This window comes from Xyrauchen texanus, chromosome 12, assembly GCF_025860055.1.
Source record: "Xyrauchen texanus isolate HMW12.3.18 chromosome 12, RBS_HiC_50CHRs, whole genome shotgun sequence".
Taxonomy (NCBI): Eukaryota; Metazoa; Chordata; class Actinopteri; order Cypriniformes; family Catostomidae; genus Xyrauchen; species Xyrauchen texanus.
In genome coordinates this window covers 23,985,442-24,007,583 of record NC_068287.1, presented here as the reverse complement: position 1 = coordinate 24,007,583, position 22,142 = coordinate 23,985,442, and the positions used below count along the sequence as shown (strand labels likewise).

The 22,142-nt window shown below is 38.3% G+C and overlaps 1 protein-coding gene across 2 annotated transcripts in view; it reads left to right on the top strand.

The window, feature by feature from the left end:
* The window catches only part of LOC127653093 (protein kinase C beta type), a 231,503-nt gene that overhangs the window by 130,718 nt on the left and 78,643 nt on the right, over positions 1-22,142 (top strand). For both annotated transcript variants that reach the window (XM_052139605.1, XM_052139604.1), the window contains exons 8-9: positions 4,215-4,311; positions 15,936-16,076. In XM_052139605.1, coding sequence (XP_051995565.1) covers positions 4,215-4,311; positions 15,936-16,076 — 238 coding nt within the window. The remainder of the gene's footprint in view (positions 1-4,214; positions 4,312-15,935; positions 16,077-22,142) is intronic.

Here is a 22,142-nt window from a genome sequence, read left to right as displayed (position 1 = left end):
AAAAGGAATAAAAGGAAGACAATCACAAATATCAGTGAAAGAGAGCAAATTTGTTTTATTCATCTGGGCTGCTACACCTCGTTGATTTAAATCGGAGCAGATAGCAGTGTTAGGAAATATTCAATATCAAATTTTAAAGTAATGTTTAATTAAATTACCTTTGACAGTCCAAATGTATGGCTAAATTGAGTACCCTAAACAAAACTGAAATCCTTGCACATTCTTTATGTGTACTCCTATGATAAGTTTAAAAAATATCTTTAAAATATTCTTTATATACTCAAAATAAAACAATTGATGTTATTGCGTCACGCCACGGTACCCTACACAACATCTCTCCAACTCCAAAACTCCACAAAATTGCACAGAACTACCGTGTTCAAATTAGCAGTGTCTATAACATTTATGCAGTTTAAAGACACACAATATAAATAAAAAATCTACTGAAAAAATACAAAATTAACATTTATTAACATTAAAAATTTATTATAATATTAACATTATTAAAATGAAAGGCTATTTGGAGTCTTCTGTGTTTTGAAGTATTAACAATCAATTATTTTGCTTAGTAACTTTTGACTATACAAATTCCTGAATATTTACTGTACATATATTATTAGTATTATTATAATTAAAATCAGGGATGTTGAGTTACGCTTCCTGCCACTCTTGAATGAGTCTGAGCCCCACATGGGCCACCCAGTCAAAAACGTCTGGACATGGCACTGCCCCAAGCCATAGCTAAGAAATGAACACGCACACTAAAGCCTCTGGAGGTGTAGGGGGAGAACACTGCAGCCATGACTCATCTCAAGTCTTAAACAGACACACACACACACACACACACACACACCAGAGGCAACATGGACACAGGGCCTCCTATCACATTAGTAACAATGAAGGAGGTGTAAACCCAGCATGCTAGCTCTCTCTCTGAAGGGAGTTTGTTTCAGTGGTAGGTCTGCTGCTTTTTGAGGATATGTTGTTTATTTGGGTCTCTGTAATGCTCACCTCATACCATGGTAAGAAATGAACCTTTTAAGCTCAGATGGGACCACTGAGAAAAAAACAATCCACTACAGTCTTGACCAACACAAAATAGGTATCGTTTCAAAGCATAGAAGCTCTACTTTACAATGCATGTAGGCATAATGACCAAAACTGATCAAGTGCTTTGAAATTTGCAGACAAATCAGAAGTGTTCCATTTTGATAATTTAGTAATAATTTTGCCCTGTGTATATATATTATTGTAATCGGTAAAAACATTAAACTCATCAAATAGTCATGTGTCATATGTCATTGTAAAGCTCTCAAAGAGTAGACTTCAACCAGCCTTTTTGTTGTGCTTACTGACAAAAATATAAGTAGTAATAGCCAAGTAAGTCTTTGACATACATGTTAAATGTAAACAAGTGTTGCTTATCAGCCATGTTTTCCCATATAACTTTTTGAAATAGAAACAGAGCATACAAACCATTACTTAGAGGAGTCAATTATATTTAAAACGAGCCCACACACAACATTATCGGCTGCATAGATAACTTAATAATCCACATGAAGCACAATGAACAGACAGCACATATTGTGCTATCTGGCTAAAATCACATTAGCTTTGCTGGATCAGATGACCTATTCAAAATGAATGTAGTACATTGTCGAGCATCAAGGACCACTAAACCAATTGTATTTGGATTCAGATTGCTGCAACCAGAAGCGGACATCATCCAAATATGGGCAAAGAGGATTGTTCACTCTAATTACATATGGCCACCAGGAGATGGTGCCAACTACATGACACAGACTCAATGATGGCTCAAATGACACAGAATGGAAATGAATGATATCTTTACTCATGCCTGCATGCATAGAGAAAGAGCATGCCTATAATCATTGTTGTTTTTGTATGTGTAATTATGTCTTATGTACAACTATTATGTTTTATTTGTTGTATTTATTTTATCTGCCCCAGATATTTAAAAGGTGGGGGCAATGCGTTTTTAATTATTATCTATCGTTTAATGCCATAGTGACCTTTAGCTGTAGCAGTGTAGCTAGTGTAGTGTTTCTTGATGGAAATAAAAAAAAAAATGAATGTAATGAAAACAATCTGAACCACTAAAACTTGGAACAGTGGTAACTTTAAAATCTACAGTGGTGTAAGAAAATATACTGTAGGGCTGTATAATCAAACAAAAGAACTGGACATTATTTTAATGTGTATTCTATATGAGTTTTAGTGTTCTCATATCTTGTACATTTAATGTTGATACAATTTTATAGCTGTAATTTATTAGCCATAATTGTTCAGACTGAGATTTTTTTTTTAATTTATTGATTTAGTTTAACATAAATGAAGTCAGAAGTTTACATACACTTAGGTAAATTTTTTTAACCATTCCACAAACTTCATATTAGCAAACTATAGTTTTGGCAAGTCGTTTAGAACATATACTTAGTGCATGATACGAGTAATTTTTCCAACAATTGTTTACACACATATTGGTTCACATTTATTTGACTATATCACAATTCTAGTGGGTCAGAGGTTTACATATACTAAGTTAACTGTGCCTTTAAGCAGCTTGGAAAAGAACAGAAAATGATGTCAAGCCTTTAGACAATTAGCTTCTGATAGGAGGTGTACTGAATTGGAGGTGTACCTGTGGATGTATTTTAAGGCCTACCTTCAAACTCAGTGCCTCTTTGCTTGACATCTTGGGAAAATCTAAAGTAATCAGCTAAGACCTCCACAAGTCTGGTTCATCATTGGGAGCAATGTCCAAATACCTGAAGGTACCACATTCATCAGTACAATCAATAGTATGCAAGTATAAACACCATGGGACCACTCAGCCATCATACCTCAAGAATGAGACAGATTCTGTCTCCTAGAGATGATGGGCAGTTTGGTGCGAAAAGTGCAAGTGAGTCCAACTGAATCCCAGAACAAGAGCAAAGGACCTTGTGAGGATGCTGGAGGAAACAGGTAGACAAGTATCTATATCCACAGTAAAATGAGTCCTATATCGACATAACTTGAAATGCTGCTCAGCAAGGAAGAAGCCACTGCTCCAAAACCACCATAAAAAAGCCAGACTACAGTTTGCAAGTGCACATGGGGACAAAGAGCTTATTTTTTGGAGAAATGTGCTCTGGTCTGATGAAACAAATTTTCCTGTTTGATCATAATGTCCATCCTAATGTTTGGAGGAAAAAGCAACATCTCAAGACTAAAGTTAAAGCTCAATGCAAATGGGTCTTCCAAATGGACAATGACCCCAAGCATACCTCCAAAGTTGTGGGAAAATGGCTTAAGGACAACAAAGTCAAGGTATTGGAGAGGCCATCACAAAGCCCTGAAAGCCCTGGCAAGGAAGCCTACAAACCTGACTCGGTTACACCAATTCTGTCTGGAGGAATGAGTCAAAATTCCAGCAACTTATTGTGAGAACCTTAAGGCTACCCAAAACATTTGCCTCATGTTAAACAATTTAAAGGCAATGCTACCAAATTCGAACAAATTGTATGTAAACTTCTGACCCATTAGGAATGTGATGAAAGATATAAAAGCTGAAATCATACTTCTCTACAATTTTTCTGACATTTCACATTCTTAAATTGAAGTAGTGATCCTAACTGACCTAAGAAAGGGAACGTTTTCTATTATTAAATGTCAGGAATTATGAGTTTGGCTAAGGTGTATGTAAACTTCTGACTTCAACTGTATAACATACTGTGTGTTTTTAAATGGTTAGAATTAACCATATGCCCTCTAACTGATTTTTTTTTTTTTTATATACAAGTTCATTTCTTATACTACCTCACACTGTCGGACAGGAAGCTATTTTTCTGCTATCTGGAAGAACAGATGTTAGAAGCGCTAAGTATAAGGCAGCATATCACGCTGTCCTTCAAAATTTGAATGCAGTTTGGAGGCAAACCCAACAGGTTTGATTCATCTTCACATAAGACCATGGTGAAGGTTGTCCCTGCTGTGCGGGAAACTGTACGAATCTGAATGCTTTAAATTAGGTAATGTCGCAGAATGAATCTACGAGAAGCAGAGTACAGTTCCTATAGTGTCCAGATGGAGCTATTATCACAGACTGCTTTGATGCCACTGTTACTTACTGAACATATGTGATGCTGTAGAGAAGCTGTACTCATCTAACTCTTCTTTATTCTCTGTCAAACACATTTACACACATTTAGGTTTAAACTGCTTAGTCAGGAAGAGGGCGAGTACTTCAATGTGCCTGTCCCAGCCGAGGGCGAAGAAGGCAATGAGGAATTCCGGCAGAAGTTTGAGGTGAGTTGCCCCTTGTGTTTTTTACGTTACTGTTTTTGTTATTTGTATTGTGTAAAAGGTTTGTGCCCATTTGTTTTTGAAATTTAAAATATCTAATGGAAAGCAGAAGATTACATGGCAGTTAAACACAAGACACATTGTATAATGACAAAGATATTTAACCTCAATTTGCTTTGATTGTTGTAATGAATTTTTTTTTCTTTTCTTGATTGTTTAAAGTCAATAGAAAACACTTTCCACAACTTTTTATACTTTCATATTCTGAAATGAGTAAAACGTGCAGGGCAGGACTTGATCAAATTCTTTGGGAATTGATTGGATTGTTAAAAGTGGGTGTTACATACCGGAATAGAGCCAGAGGGTTACATTTAGTTATTACATTTTAATTATAGATAACGAAGACAAATATTATTTTATTTTGTAATAAAGTGCCAATGAACCATACTCGATAAGACTAGAAACATACATTAAAAAAGTAAATGGGGTCAATTTTGATTATTTTAATTCTCCTGACTGTTTGGCAGCATGACAAGAGAACGAGACAGAGTGAAACAGAGATAGAGAAGCAAGGCAAAGAGAAAGAGAGAAAGGTCTTTTTGCATGAAGCATATATCACTCACTGACAAATATGGCATTAATAACACAGTGCCAAACGCATCCTCTCAAAGTAATCACACTCATGTCAACCTACATTCTGCTCCGCAAGTCCCAATTTGAATATAGAATAGAGCTGTCTGTGAGAGAGGACCTGCAGTCTGTGATCCCTGGCCTTTTTTCCACGCTGATTGATTCAGGCACATTTTAAAGTACCCTTTCTGTTCGCTCTGTCTGTGGAATTGGTAGTTCAGATGTGTTTCATACTACATTGATATGTGACAATTGTGCCTCGACAGCCAGTTTATGCCTATTGGTGCATGCATGTGAATATGAGTGAGATGTATGTAGAATGTTTGTGGAAATGAGTGTGTGTTTGTGGTAGTGTGTAGGTGTACGTACTGTGCAGGTCTTTGCATAATTCAAACTGTCCCGCGAGCAGACCCAGCTGTGGGCCCAGTGCATGATGGTATTATTTATGAACGGCCCGATGCGATGCTTAGCGCTGCTCGGACTGCCGTGCGTGTGTGCGTGTGTGTGTGTGTGTGTGTGTGTGTGTGTGTGTGTTTGTGTGAGAGAGAGACGCTGGCAGTTTTTCTCTAGTGGTATGATGCATAATGCAAAATGTGAGAAATGGTCAATCTGTTTCACATAGCAAAGGAAAACCACCTTAACTCATCTATTTAAAGGGATAGTTCACCCAAAAATGGAAATTCCATCATTATGTTCCACACCTGTTTAAGTCTTTCATCCATTTCTGAAGAATATCCTGGCCACTCTTTTTGCATTTAATGAAAGTATTGAGGACTGGGGCTATCAAGCTGCAAAATGACAAAAAAGGCACTATGTAAGTATCATGGAAGTGTTTCTTATGACTTAGCCGCTAAATTCCAAATCTTCTGAAGACATACAATAGCTTTGAATGAAGAACAGACTAAAATAGAAGTCATTATTCCCTGAAAATCTTGACATCTGCCCAAGCTCTCCTTGGCACATTCTTGAGAGTTCACGAGAAGCAATGCTGTCTGATTTGTAAACAAATCACTCTTTTAAGGAATCAGTTGATTCAGTTCACAAAACTAGGCTGAATGTTTTGTTTATGAATCATACTGATCCGGTTCTCAAGTTCAATTCACTGATTCAATGATTTGCAGTGGTTAAAAGCCCACGTGAGGGAAATTATCAGTGAATATTGACTTAAATTCTTTATATTGTATTACTTAAGGCCAAAGTATACTTTGGATGTCTGCATTACGGATTAGCCCCGCGAACAGTACATTTGACGCAAATTTCGTTATCAGTGCAGCCATGCTGCTTGACCGCGTGCCACCCAGTTTTTCTTGTCCAGCAGACACTGTCCTAATCAGTGCGCATCGTCTGCATGTGCGCTGCCATTTGACTGTACTAAAACACTAAAACAAAGCAGTTGAAGTGCGTGTGAGGGACTGAGGTGTCAGAAACAAGGATCAAGGGTCTTTGTTTGAACCCAAATAAAAAAAGAACAACTTACAAACTCTTAAATGTCTTACGACACAGCAGAATAAGAAAATAAGTTCAAACAACATTCAAACAGAAAACAACTAACAGACTAAATCTGACCTTCACAAATTAACTAAGCAACAGCTTATAAAGAAAAGGACGTGCCCATTACAACACAAGAAGGGAAAATAAAGTAACTTTACATTTAACACATAACCCTAAATAAATCAAGATCGAATCAAACAAATAAATATATTAATCAAAATTAAGAAAAGCAAATTGAATAAAATACCATACATGTACATCTAAAGATGTCAATTAATAAAGATATCCATTTTTCCTCCTCCCCCATGTAATCTCAGCAAATTATATGGCCGGACGGAACCAGTGATGCTTAAATTCCTTGTTCTTTCCCGGACTCAAATTTTCGCCACCCAAGGATGCCGCTTCTGCAAACCACGTTTGAAGACCATCGCCACTCATCACCGGTAAACTTAAACTCAAATAGAAACAAATATAAATAGCAGATACAATGCAACTAATTTGTGTGCACTCCAGATCAGTAACGATGTAAATAAAGATGTGATGTAAATAAAGCAATAAAGAATTAATGAATACCGATTGTTTCAAGTGGTTTTTGTAACCTACCATTATACTGTAACCAAAATAAATGTGGACCAAAAGAAAGAGAAAAGATTAAATAAAGAGATTTAACCATAAATTTTCATTACCAAAAATTAACATTACCACTTTTGTGCACCCACCCCTCGGGCCGTCACAATGCGCATGCGTCGAACGCATTCATATTTGTTCGCAGTCAGAAAAGCATACTCAGAAAGGCAATATGGTCAGCCAGGCGTGATCCAATCCGGAATGCACAAAAATGAAGTATACCTGGGCCTTTAAGAAGACTTGGAATTAAATGCATGAGTAATCTAGAACAAACTCTTTTATGATACTTCTATGGTGCTTTTTTGTCTTTTTGGAACTGGACATTCCTAGATGGAAAAGAGTGGCCTGGATATTATTCCACACCTTTGAGTTCCACAAGGAAAAGAAAGTCATCCAGGTTTGGAATGACATGAGGGTGAAAAATTATTAGAACTTTAATGTTTGGGTGAACATCTAGTCTTTTTTTCCACTCCTTTTCTTTTAATTGTTTTGCCTCTCTCTTTCTCTGTGTTGTCTGACATGGTGAGGTACATTTGACTAATTTTCGCAATGATTAGCATCACAGTTGGTGTCTAGTTCAGATCTTTGTTGTTCTGTTTTTGCTGCTCAGGATGAATGACGCTGTGTTCCAAGCATGTTTTGAGGGTGTAAATGTATTTAAGGGAAAATATTTAGGCTTTATTTGGCGCATCAGGAGAAGTAAGACATATCAGATATTCTCAATATATTTGCAATAATTTTACTGCTGGTATAAAATTAAGCAACATTGTGATTGATGCAATGATTTTAATGTCCTTTTTTGGCCATTAAGTTTCATAAAGAAACATTAGATTAATTAAATTAGACTAGTTTCACAAACCTTCCTTAACTTATGACTCTTGAATATGCAGAGTGTTCAGACATGTTTTAATAACTTCAGTAGCAAAAGCATTGTAAGAGTTGGGAAGTTAAATTGATTTCTGTGAATTAATTTCAATAACTTCAGTTCAAAACTCTGGTTCATAGATTTGTTTGACTCAAAAATGTGAATGGAAGAGTGTATGTGCCATTTTTGATATATTAAAATGCTAACAAATATATGTCGGTAAATATTTATTTTTATTACTATACATATTGTTAATTTGGTGCGTATTAATGCAAATGATCAAATATCATTGCTTCTAGAGTTAAATCAGTGCAAAATATTCAGTGGAATTTCTTTTTATTTTTATCTACATTTTTAAACTTCATTATTTTTAACCAAAATAGGTGACACATATTGCAATTACAGACAGATTGTTTAACATTTATTTGACTGTTTCACAATTCCAGTGGGTCAGAAGTTTACATACACCTATGCCTTTAAGCAGCTTGGAAAATTCCAGAAAATTATGTCAAGTCTTTTGGCAGTTAGCCAATTAGCGTTTGTCTATTAGAATTGCCTATTGGCTGATTTACATGCATATTGGCTAATTGGAGGTGTACCTGTGGATTATTTTAAGGTCAAGGTATTGGAGAGGCCATCACAAAGCACTGACTTCAGTCCGATAGACAATTTGTGGGCAGAACTGAAAAAAGCATGTGTGAGCAAGGAGGCCTACAAACCTGATTCGGTTCCACCAGTTCTGTCTGGAGGAATGGCCCAAAATTCCAGCAACTTATTGGCTACCCAAGGCTACCCAAAACATTTACGTGTTAAACAATAAAAAGGCAATTCTACCAATTAATAATAGTGTTTGTAAACTTCTGACTCACTGGGAATGTGATGAAAGGAATAAAATGCTAAAATAATAATTCTCTCTACTATTATTCTGACATTTTACATTCTTAAAATAAAGTAGTGACCCTAACTGACTTAAAACAGAGAATATTTTTTATGAATAAATGTGTTATATATTGTTGGAAAGCTCTCAAAGAGTAGATTACTACCAGTCTCTTTATTTTACACAGACAAAAATATGTCTTTGGCAATTATGTTAGTGTTGCTTATATGCCTCATTTTCGCATATAACTTCAAGAAAAATAAACAGAACATAAAATATAACATAACATTACTTCAATGATGTGATTGTCTTTCAAACAAACCCACACACAAGGTAATCGAATGCATAGGTCATTCGATTATCCACACAAAGCACAACGTTACATATGGCCACTAGGAGATGGCACCAAGAAAATGACATACACTCAATGATTCAGGGTCAAAAGGCACTCGTTCTATGAATTTCAATTCTAAAATCATGTCTGCATGTTATGCAAACCTTTAGTCTTTGTTGTGTTTGCATGTGTGATTAGTTATTTTGTACAATATAATGTTTTATTTATTTGGAGAGGCTTTTGGACACATGGAGATTTCTTTGGACACTATGATAATTATTTGTGTAATGCTATAACTTTTGGTTGCTTTGTCATAACAGCACAATAATTTTCTCCGATACAGTTGACATGATTGAGGACAAAACAAAAGCATTTTTTGGAGCTACCTTATTTATACCTATTGTTGAAATATGTAGTGTCAAATCACAAAAATAAGTGATTTTTGTTTTTGTGTGATTTTTCAGCAGTGTGTTGTATGTATCAATATATATCATTAAAACATTTGAAAATTTTTCTTTAATATGATACCAAACACTTTTTGTCGTGTTATAAGCCTTTAATTTTTGGGTGTGCCACTAAAACAGGACATCTTTAAAAACAACTTTAGAGCTGAAAGGGTAAACATTTATGGATTTGCCCCACTCACTTCTATTGTGTCTCACTGTAACCCAGATTTTTGCTTTTTTTAAACTAGAGGAGAAAGTCAAAATTATTATTGTGTTTATCAATATGCCACAAATGAATCTTATTAAACTTAACTTGTATTGAACCCTGAACATTCCTTTTAATCAATTTAAAAGCAATTATTGTACATACTGCAAATAAGTACATAAGATACACATATATTGTCAAAGGCTGAAAAATAAAGAGATATTAGCCCTACATTTTAGCTATTGAGTCAGTTTTCTCTCTCTCTCTCTCTCTCTCTCTCTCTCTCTCTCTCTCTCTCTCTCTCTCTCTCTCTCTCTCTCTCTGAGGTTTTTGTGGTCAGTGCAGGTCTTTGTTGAAAGACTTTGTTGAAGGATTGGCCTGTAGGTGTGCATATTGAGCTCATTAAGGACAGGCTTGTATCAGGCTACCTGTCTGCACTGCTCCACACACACACACACATAAACGCAGACTGACCGACAGGCCTCCCTCAGGATGTCAGTAACTGAGTTGGTCAGTCCTGTTCATATGCTGTAGGGCCAGAACACCCACATCACACGACACTCAGAGAGGTACCCTCAGCTCAACTTTTGTTCCCTTGTCATAAGCTGCAGCCAGATTTGGCCCAGCATGAAAACAGAAACGGGGAAATGACTCATTATCTCACACTCATTTTGGATAAACTCCCATTTTCTATGGATACAAATGTTTCTATGGACCTGACGTTTTGTCCAGAACTGTTATGTATATTATGTAATTCTCTCTCTATATATATATCTATATAAAAGGCACTTTTTATTTTTTATTAACAAAAACTACCACAGTATTTTCCTTAACACCTGTTTGTCAATATAAACCGCAAAATATTCCTGATCCATGAGATCACTGCGTGCATTATCTGAAGTTTTATTTTAAGGTATTATTAAAATTTAATATTTAAAATGTTGCAAATTTATTTAGCTAATGAGAAACCCTGAAATGATCACATTTATTTTTAGACAAAATACTTATTTATCATGTTCAGTTTTGTTCAAGGTGATTGAATCAAATGTTTTTTAATAACTGTCCAATAAGTGAAAGGATAGTATTTTGGGGAAATACTGTTGCAGGGCTGAAGGCCCCAATAAAACACTTAGTTTTTTCTGAAGTGGGGCGAATAGATTTGTTATGAGAAATGTTAAAAGTTGTCTCACATTGACTGATCCAATCGCAGTGGATATTCATTTGTTTATAGATGTTATACAATGCCAAATTTAATTGAAATTAACAGAAAATGTTGAACCCTTTTCTGAAGTGGTTGTTTTGAATAAGTACCATCTTATTTTGTTACTCAAAAAAAATTATCTTGCTTTCTGAAATGTATTTGCCTAAGTTGACAACTTGTACCCTATAATTATTGCCTTTCGCAAGTATTTGTATATACAAATATTTAAATAGCCTTTCGTTATTATTTATTTTTCACACAAATTATGTTTCTCCATCAATATTCAATAAAAGGAAAAAATATATAAATCTTGATATGTACTTGATATGTTTTGGCCTTTTTATGAAACTGCATATTAATAAAGATTTTGATGTAAAATTTTGCAATAAAGTTTTATTTGTTAACATTAATGCATTAGGTATCATTAACCAATATCGAACAGTATTTTTTAATATTTATTAACCTTGAATCTTGAAAATGTTTCATACATTAAAAAAAAAAAAAAAAAGTATGTTGTAATTGCATTGACCAAGTTAAATGTTTACGTGTACAGCCTTATTGGAAAGGACTACCACATTTGATTAATTGACTCATTGTCATGTTTTGTAACCATTAAGGAAAAAGTAATACAATATTTCCTTACACCTTGATGAGTACACGTTTCTTCCTTTAATGTGGAAAAAAAAAAATGTGGCTTCTGTTGGTAAATCTCTGCCCCAACAGGGCATTTCAGCCTTATAGTATTTTTCTAGGCATGTTGGTAGCCTGAACTGTAACACATCTGGTGGTTTTTTGTTTGTTGGTGTTTATATAGTATCTGTGTGGAACATTAGATGTAGCACAGGGGTAATCCGAACTCTTAGGATGTCTCACTTAATAAGCTGTCCACATGTTGATAGCATCTCCTCAACTTTTATTCACCAGTAATTTGACCTGTCAGGACGTGCCCACCTCCATACACTTCTTACCACTATGAAGAAATTACTTTCTCTTTTTGTCTTCCTCTCTCTCTTTCTCACTCCATCCACACTGCTGCACAGAAATGACAGTATTGGTGTGCAGTGGAGCGTGTTGAAAGCGATGAATTCAGCTCAGTGGATATCTACCCACATTAGCATTTGTCTCCTTTCCCTTTTTATTCACCACCAATTCTCTCTCTCCTCCCATCTCACATCCATCCTGTCCTTTCTGGATCAGACAAATAAAAGTTGTTGCCACTGGGTCAGGCAGAGCTTGTGATACTGCATAGCCTATCTTCATGAGCGTGTGTGCATGTGGTTTTATTGCAGAGCAGATGGTTTTTTTTTTTTTAACAAAAGAAACACTGCCTTTGTCCAGTGATGAGGATCTCTGCTGGATACAGAGCTAATCGCTCGCTCACGCCCAGCAATCGATGAAGGTGGAGGAGGACGTGGAGAGCATTTTGTGTGTGCATGTACATCTAAGGGTATGTGTGTGCGTACATGCCGAGATCAATGCCGCCACTCAACTCGTGGTTTTGGCGGGTAGACAGAGTTTCTCAGATGGCTTTTCCCCAGCGGCCACATGTCCCTGCCCACATGTCCCTGCCCACAGAGCTACAGAACCACGACCTTCAGAGACTGAGAGAGAGGGAGAAAGAGAGACTGTGGCACAGAACAGAGGATGAGCTATGGAGATTATTAAAGGAATAGTTCACCCCAAAAATGACATTATGTAGCTTTGAATCCATATGACTTTCTTCCGTGTAACACCAAAGGTGCATTTTTTTTTTTAAATGTCTTGGCCACATTTTTCTGTGACATTGAATGTGAATGAAGACTGAGGTGGTCAAGCTTCAAAATTACAAAAAGGGCACTATAAAAGTTTCGACCATCCGTCTTTTGAAGTTGGGTGGTAGTTATGTGTGAGGAACTGGCTGAAATTTAAATCTTTATTCACTGATTATCTTTCCCTGCAGCTGTTAATCACTGCGACCAGATCATTGGGTCTGTGATTCTAGAAATGGAACATTCTTATTTGTGAATTTTGAATAGTTGCAAATATTGAAAATATGTCATCCTCAAATTGGACATCGCTACTTCTGAGAGCTTGTGCAGATATCAAGATTTTCAGTGAATGACAACTGTAGATTTCGGTATGTTTCTCACACAAAACTATTGTATGGCTTTATAAAACTTGGAATATACTGTAGCACACAAGCCATATGAACCACTTTTCGATATTTAAATGGTGCTTTTTTTTGTCATTTTGGAGCTTGACAGCCCCAGTCCTCTTTCACTTTTATAATATGAGAAAAGACTGACCAGGATATTTTTTTAAAATTCACCCATCATGTCCATGGAATAAAGTCATACAGGTTTGGAATGACATGAGGGTGAGTAAATTATGACAGAATTTTCATTTTTGGTAGAATTATTCCTTTAAAGAAAGAAAGAGGTGTGGGAGTGAGGCTGAACGCTGGGCAGCAGACTTATTCAGGCTGTTTGTTGTCTGCAGGGACAGTGTGAAGTGTGGTGTCTGAACAGTAGGGAGTGGGTTAATGGAATTCTATGCTAGACTGAGCTGCATGCCAGCCTGACAATATGGCAGCAATTTGGAAATTAAAGTTGAATGTACTCCAAGAGTCTGCGAGAGAGAGGGCAGCAAATCAGGAGTGTGTGGGAAGGGCCGAGGGGACACAGTAATTCTGTGAAAATCCTACACACTAATTCTGCTGGGAAATAACAGTGGAATCATGGGTAAAGTTAAGAGTCATGCAGAATTTCATTTGGAATGATTTTTAAGGTGTTTAAATGTAATTTACTTTCCCGTTTTTTTTTTTTAAATTTTTATTTTTTAAGCCTCTTCTTACACATTACATGATCTAAGTGTCATGTTTAAGGGTTTTGAGATGTTAGAAAATAAAAAGTCAAATCAGCGACGTTAAATTAGTGAGATTTATGCTTAAAACAAGTGAAAAATATGTCAATTAAACGAGACAACATAGACTTATATTCATGATGCATTCTCTAAGAAACAATTCTAAATGGAATATTCTGGGTTAAATACAAGTTAATCTCTATCAACTGAGACATGCTGTCATTTACAATCAGAAAATATTTTTTTATTCATGCCTAAACCATAAGTTACATGAGACTAGTGTAATAAAAAATCGCTGACCAACCTTACATGTGCAGTTTCTTTCACTGTTTTTCATTACAGCAAACACAATTCTTGATGTTTTTTTTTTTTTTTTTTTTTTTTTTTGTGGTTATCAACAGCATGCCACAGTTGCTGTCAATGCTGTTTTTAACCTGGGAAATTCTTTAAATATCTAAGGGACTATTCAGACCAAACAACAACAAAAAAAACCCTAGATGCAGCGCAATGAAATGTTGGTGTCCCGAGATGTGTTCATAAAAGTTGACATTCTTTTTAACTTGACAAGGCATCTAAAAAACACTGCGCTCCTGCACGAAATGCTGAAAAACTGTGATGCGTGTCACAATGGTCAAAGATGTCCATCTTGGCTGTGTGTTTACGTATAAAAACGTGTGAACGGCCCCTTGTACACTTTTACTTCTCAGGTAAATTTTACTTGTTTTAAATTTTGACAGAAAATGTACCCTATTTACTTAAATGCTTTTTCCTGCTGTTATTGTGAACGTTTCATCCATAAATGTTATTTTTTTAAAAATATATATTTGGTGAAAATGTAATAAGTTGCTCCGTCTCCAGAATTTCATGTGTCCTTTTGAAGATGTTTAATTACTTTTTCTGGAGAACAAGACAAAGATGATGATGAAAAAAAAAGAAATGTGTGGCTCAACACAGAAAGCAGGTGTCTCAAAATTTTCTTTTAAAAGGTAAAAGTTTTTACCTGACACACCATTTTAAAAAAAACATGCTCGAGAGGCTGAAAAAAAAAAGAAAGAAAAAAATCAGGTGGATGTGGCAAAACGTTCAAAGATGTCCTAGTGCATGTTTATATAGAAAAACAATGGAAAAAGAGCCCATACAAGTGCAAAAACATGTTTGGTGTGAACGGCCCTTAAGATTAAGATTGTTTGCTTTGTGTGTGTGTATGCAATGCAATGCAATGCAAAGAGTAAAGACACTCATTTGTGTCTCGTATGTCAGCCCAATTGCTGTCTAAACGTGTTGTGAATGAGAAAAGCTTTTAGTGTATTTTTGTGTGTGTGTGTGTGTGTGTGTGTGTGTGTGTGTGTGTGTGTGTGTGTGTGTGTGTGTGAGTGCGTGCGTGTGTGTGAGTAACCTGTTACAGTAGGTGTAATTGGCTCACAGCTGTAGATAATGGATCAGCTCTCAGTGGACTGTGAAGGACAAAGTTGGTGAACAAAGAAATCGGCAACACACTTTCCCTCAGCCTACAGCCGACGGGCCTAATGACTGTGCCCTGTGACACGCACACACTTAACACAGAAGGAACCACAGACATTTACACAGGCCGTCTGTCATTCTGTAGCCTACCAGCTTGAGCTGTGAGATCCTTGCCAAATACTAAACGTTCACCCAGGAAGAGCGACACACACACACACACACACACAGTCACAGTTTAACATACACGCACCCACTTTTTCTGTGTCAAACAAACACTTTAGAGCAGTTTGGCAAATGCTGCCAAAGACATATTTAATATCTCTATTCTCATTAAAAATACACAGTCTTTTACACACACACACACACACACACACACACAATAAGCAAAACTTGCTTAATCTGCGCTTGGGTTGACAGATATACACAGTGTTTGCTGAATCATGTGTTTGACAGATTTAGAAAGGAGGGGTGATGAATGGAACTGCTTAAGAAATTCAGTAACATCAACAGAGAAGAAACAAGCAAGGAATGTCAGTCATGTCATGCTCTGGCTCATTCCTCTGTTTGTTTGTTTGTTTGTGTGTGTCTATGTTGTCTCCAATACCACTCTACTGCAAGCTGATTGTTTCTTTTTCCTTTTTCCTAATAGAGAGCTAAAATGGGTCCCACCAAAACAGACGGCTCTTCCTCCAACGCCATCTCCAAATTTGACAGCAATGGCAACCGAGACCGCTTGAAACTGTCTGACTTCAATTTTCTCATGGTGCTGGGCAAGGGTAGCTTTGGAAAGGTAAACTTTCGCCCTCCTCTTTCTCTCTCAAGCCCCAGTCACACTGTCAGTGATTTTGTCGCTGGACGTCATCATGTCACTGTAATGTATGTTGCTATTATTGCTGTGCAATATGTCTACAAAAATTATATCTCAATGTTTTTCAGCCTATTGACTATATTTGGTATAGATCTTTAAAATTATGTATTTGCTCCAAAATTGCTTAAAGGAAAAGTTAATCTCAATTGAAAGCATTTGTGGCATTGATCGACACAAAATGTATTTTGAGCCTCCCCTCCTTTTCTTTAAAAAATTCTAAAATCTGTGTTCCAGTGTGGCGCTTACCATGAAAGTGAATGGGGCATTCCGTAAATATCAAAATACTCACCGTTTCAAAAGTATAGCCACAAGACATAATCAAAATGCACCATAACATGATTTTAGTGTGATAAAATCACTTTCTACATAAAGTTATAGCCAATTTTACAACTTCGTTGCCATGACAATGTATTGTCAAATGCTCAAATGACTGTAAAAATTAGGATTTATGCAACTTTACAGCTCAAATAATTCATGAGTTTTAACAGAAGAAAGGTGCTTTTATAAAATTATAAGCTTCACATATCTGCCTTTAAAACCCTCCAAAAATTGCAAGGAGATCTAAAATACCTGGAGAGACCTATCAGTTAGCATTCCCATTCATCTCTATTGCGGTGCTCAGTTGCCCAAAAACAAGTTGGGAAAAACAAGTACTGTGAATTTCGTCAGAATACATGGTTGTTTTTGAATGGCCGTCAATAGTGAAATGTAAAGCATCGGAGTGTGTAGTTCCAGCATCTACTAGCAGGGTCAACCAGCCCCCCTGAAATATTGGCCCCATTCACTTCCATTATAAGTGTCTCAATATAACCTTGATTGTTTTTTTAAAGAAAGGATGTCTGAATAATTTATTGTGGTAATCAACATTATACCTCAAATGCTGTCGATTGAGCTTAACTTGTATAGATCCCGGAATATTCCTTTTAAAGTTTTTTTTTTTTTTTTTTTAAGGAAATGAAGGAAATGTTTTCCACAGTTTTTCACAAAATTATTTGCCAGTATACAATAATGGCTGTTATTACAAAAGCATTATTTACCTATATGTATTTTTACTAGTGCTGTCAGTCGATAAAAAAATTTTAATTGCATCATTTTTTAAGTTAATTGTGATTAATCGTATAATTTTTTTGTTAATTTTGATTAATTGCAGATTTTGAAAGTGCTGAAATTTGACACTAAATATACTTCTTTTCCTGTCAAAATGCATTCTTTGAAAGAAAAAATGAGAATATGTAACAATGTAATGCTTTATTAAAATTTTCCAAACAAAGCGTTCCACAGTGTAAAGATAGAAATACACTACAATATCACAAATTTAAGTCACATTAAATGTTTTCCAATATCTAAGTGAGAGTTTGACTAATTGAAAGAACTATTCTCCACTTACAGTGAGGAAAATAAGTATTTGAACACCCTGCTATTTTGCAAGTTCTCCCACTTGGAAATCATGGAGGGGTCTGAAATTGTCATCGTAGGTGCATGTCCACTGTGAGAGACATAATCTAAAAAATAAAATCCAGAAATCACAATGTATGATTTTTTAACTATTTATTTGTATGATACAGCTGCAAATAAGTATTTGAACACCTGTCTATCAGCTAGAATTCTGACCCTCAAAGACCTGTTAGTCTGCCTTTAAAATGTCCACCTCCACTCCATTTATTATCCTAAATTAGATGCACCTGTTTGAGGTCGTTAGCTGCATAAAGACACCTGTCCACCCAATACAATCAGTAAGAATCCAACTACTAACATGGCCAAGACCAAAGAGCTGTCCAAAGACACTAGAGACAAAATTGTACACCTCCACAAGGCTGGAAAGGGCTACGGGAAATTGCCAAGCAGCTTGGTGAAAAAAGGTCCACTGTTGGAGCAATCATTAGAAAATGGAAGAAGCTAAACATGACTGTCAATCTCCCTCGGACTGGGGCTCCATGCAAGATCTCACCTCGTGTGGTCTCAATGATCCTAAGAAACGTGAGAAATCAGCCCAGAACTACACGGGAGGAGCTGGTCAATGACCTGAAAAGAGCTGTGACCACCGTTTCCAAGGTTACTGTTGGTAATACACTAAGACGTCATGGTTTGAAATCATGCATGGCACGGAAGGTTCCCCTGCTTAAACCAGCACATGTCAAGGCCCGTCTTAAGTTTGCCAATGACCATTTGGATGATCCAGAGGAGTCATGGGAGAAAGTCATGTGGTCAGATGAGACCAAAATATAACTTTTTGGTCATAATTCCACTAACCGTGTTTGGAGGAAGAAGAATGATGAGTACCATCCCAAGAACACAATCCCTACTGTGAAGCATGGGGGTGGTAGCATCATGCTTTGGGGGTGTTTTTCTGCACATGGGACAGGGTGACTGCACTGTATTAAGGAGAGGATGACCAGGGCCATGTATTGCGAGATTTTGGGGAACAACCTCCTTCCCTCAGTTAGAGCATTGAAGATGGGTCGAGGCTGGGTCTTCCAACATGACAATGACCCGAAGCACACAGCCAGGATAACCAAGGAGTGGCTCTGTAAGAAGCATATCAAGGTTCTGGCGTGGCCTATCCAGTCTCTAGACCTAAACCCAATAGAGAATCTTTGGAGGGAGCTCAAACTCCGTGTTTCTCAGTGACAGCCCAGAAACCTGACTGATCTAGAGAAGATCTGTGTGGAGGAGTGGGCCAAAATCCCTCCTGCAGTGTGTGCAAACCTGGTGAAAAACTACAGGAAACGTTTGACCTCTGTAATTGCAAACAAAGGCTACTGTACCAAATATTAACATTGATTTTCTCAGGTGTTCAAATACTTATTTGATGCTGTCTCATACAAATAAATAGTTAAAAAATCATACATTGTGATTTCTGGATTTTTTTTTTAGATTATGTCTCTCACAGTGGACATGCACCTACGATGACAATTTCAGACCCCTCCATGATTTCTAAGTGGGAGAACTTGCAAAATAGCAGGGTGTTCAAATACTTATTTTCCTCACTGTAGGTTGTATTTTCATTGCAATGGTCATTACATTTCTTAAACTCTCATCATCCACAATATTAATCTGCTTGTAAACTGTGGCTGCATTCCTACAGCAGTCGTGAAGCCACATTCATGTTTTGTGTCAGGGCATGAGCACCAGTGTGCTTCTCATTCTGCGTTTTGGTCATATTTAAGACTTGACATGCTTCTGTGGTAATTAAAATGTGCCTTACATAAGCTTAAAAATACTTAATTTCTATAACAGGACCTATCTGGGCTTGTTTTGTTTAACAAATAGCATTATGAGGTCCTTTCTACATTATTTCATTACTGACACTGAAGCGCGTGTGTGTGTGTGTGTGTGTGTGTGTGTGTGTTGTGAACAAGTGTTTATGCTGGTTTATGCAGTATTAACAGTAAATGTAACTTTAAATTAACTTTTTTAATAATCACATGCGTTAATGTGTTTATTCTAACAGCTGTAACTTTTACAGTGTACAAGAACTACAACTTCACACACATTTTTTTTTAATCTGGTAAAACGCTGTCATCTCATCCTTTTCTGTCATACTGTGTAGCGTTTGTAGATTTGTATAATAAATTGTGGTGGTTTCAAATGTGTGAACCTACATCAATTTGCTTTCACAATTCACGCAAACCGATCTGAGACCGCTGAAAACGAATCGGTTACCTAACGTAACCTCGGTTCTCTCTAGATGAGGGAACGAGTATTGCGTATGCTAGCTTACGCTACGGGAAAGATTCATCGTTTCTGAGATATTGAAGCCAAAAAAATTATCCTTAATTTTGTATCATTTGTCAACGCAGTGCAGCAACTGCAGACCTTGAGCGGGCTAGCTAGCGAGCTCATTGGTTGCTCTGCGGCAACTGCTGCAGCCTATAGACGAACTTGGGCGAACTCGCGTCCAATGAGAGGCGTCCGCGCGCTTACTGCATCAAAGCCCGCCAAAATGGGCGTGGCTAGAGTGCATATAAGCGTAGTTTGTAGGCTGGAACCCTGGTTTTCATTGAATGAAGCGAAAGTCGCCGTGGCGCGAAGCACGGCCGGCTACGCAATACTCGTTCCCTCATCTAGAGAGAACCGAGGTTACGTTAGGAAAAAATTCGTTCTCTTACGAGAGGTTCTCTCGTATTGCGTAAGCTAGCTTACGCTACGGGAACCCATTGTCAACGCCGTGTGCGCCAAGCATCCACTGCATGAGCCCCGGGGTGGGGGACCCGGGGGAGCCCTTGTGAGTGGGGAAATAATATTTGGCCGGCAAGAGTGCGGGCCAGTGTGTGTGTGTGTGTGTAATACATAAGCACATAGTGGGAAGGGAACGACAGAGCGGCGGTGCCGGTCTGTGTGGAATGAGTTCCATCAGTGCAGCTCACCAGGGGAGCTGTAGCGTATTAAACCGCTAGTAGTTTTGCCTGCAGGGCGGGCACTTCCAGATTGTAAAATCTGACAAAGGTGGAGCGGGAAGCCCAGCCCGCTGCCACACATATGTTGTGAATGGAAATCCCGCTGGACCATGCCCACGATGAGGCCATGCCTCTAGTGGTGTGAGCCCTAATGCCCAACGGGCATGGCAGGTCTTTTGATGCATATGCGGCAGCAATAGCGTCCACTATCCATCTAGACAGTGTCTGTTTCGAGGCGGCGAGACCTTTGGTGCGCCCTCGAACGAAACGAAAAGCTGCTCAGAGCGCCTGAAAGAGGCGGAGCGCGCAGTATACAATCTCAGTGCTCTGACTGGGCAAAGGAGATTGGCGCCGCGTTCGCTATCGGATGCTGGCAGCGCCGATAGGGAAATGACCTGTGCTCTGAAAGGAGTACCGATCACCGTGGGAACATAGCCGTGTCTAGGCTTTAAAATGACCTTGGAGTCACTTGGTCCGAACTCAAGACACGCAGCGCTGACAGACAGCGCGTGAAGGTCTCCCACACGCTTCACTGATGACAGGGCAGTCAGAAAACGGTTTTGAGTGAAAGGTATTTCAAATCCACGGATTGAAGCGGTTCGAAACGGGGGCTTTCATAGTTTCGAGAACTATAGAAAGATCCCAGATAGGAACCGATGGGGGCGCGGGGTTCATCCTTCTAGCTCCCTTGAGGAAGCGGATGACCAGCTCGTTTTTCCCAGTGACTGGCCGTGCAGGGTTCAGCGAACGCCGCGACGGCCGCCACATACACTTTGAGCGTGGATGGGGATCTGCCCTTATCCAGCAGCTCTTGTAAAAACACGAGCAGCGACGACACCCCACATGTCCGTGGGTCCAGGTCTCTGTCGGTGCACCATTTTGACACATAGAGTCTTCTCGTGGAAGGGGCTCTAGCGTGTATGATGGTGTTTATTACCCCTTCTGGCAGAGCGACGGGTAGTCGTTGATCACCCACGCGTGCAGCGCCCAGCGCTCTGGGTGGGGATGCCAGATCGTGCCGCGAGCTTGAGAGAGGAGATCTGCTCTCACTGGGATGGGCCACGGCGCTGTCAGTGACAGCTGCGTAAGCTCCGGGAACCATGTCTGATTCTCCCAACGCGGGGCTATGAGGAGCACCGACTGACGCGTTTCCCTGATCCTCTGCATTACCTGTGGCAATAGTGAGACGGGAGGGAAGGCGTAAAGCGGGCGGTTGGGCCAGTCCTGGGCCAGCGCGTCCTCGCTTTTCGAGAAAAATATTGGGCAATTCCAAGGAAGGAAATTGCCTGACTGGGCTGTAGTGAGCTCTTGGTCCAATTGACTGCAAGACCCAAACTGTTCAGATGGCTGAGGAGAACTGTTCTGTGAGACAGAAGCTCCGTATGTGACTGCCATAATCAGCCAGTCGTCCAAATAGTTCAGAATTTGCAAGCCCTGACTCCGCAGGGGTGCGAGCGCCGCATCCATGCACTTCGTGAAAGTACGGGGTGCTAAAGACAGGCCGAACGGAAGGACGGTGTATTGATAAACCTGGCCGTCGAAGGCGAATCTCAAGAATGGCCTGTGACGGGGATTTATCTGAATCTGAAAG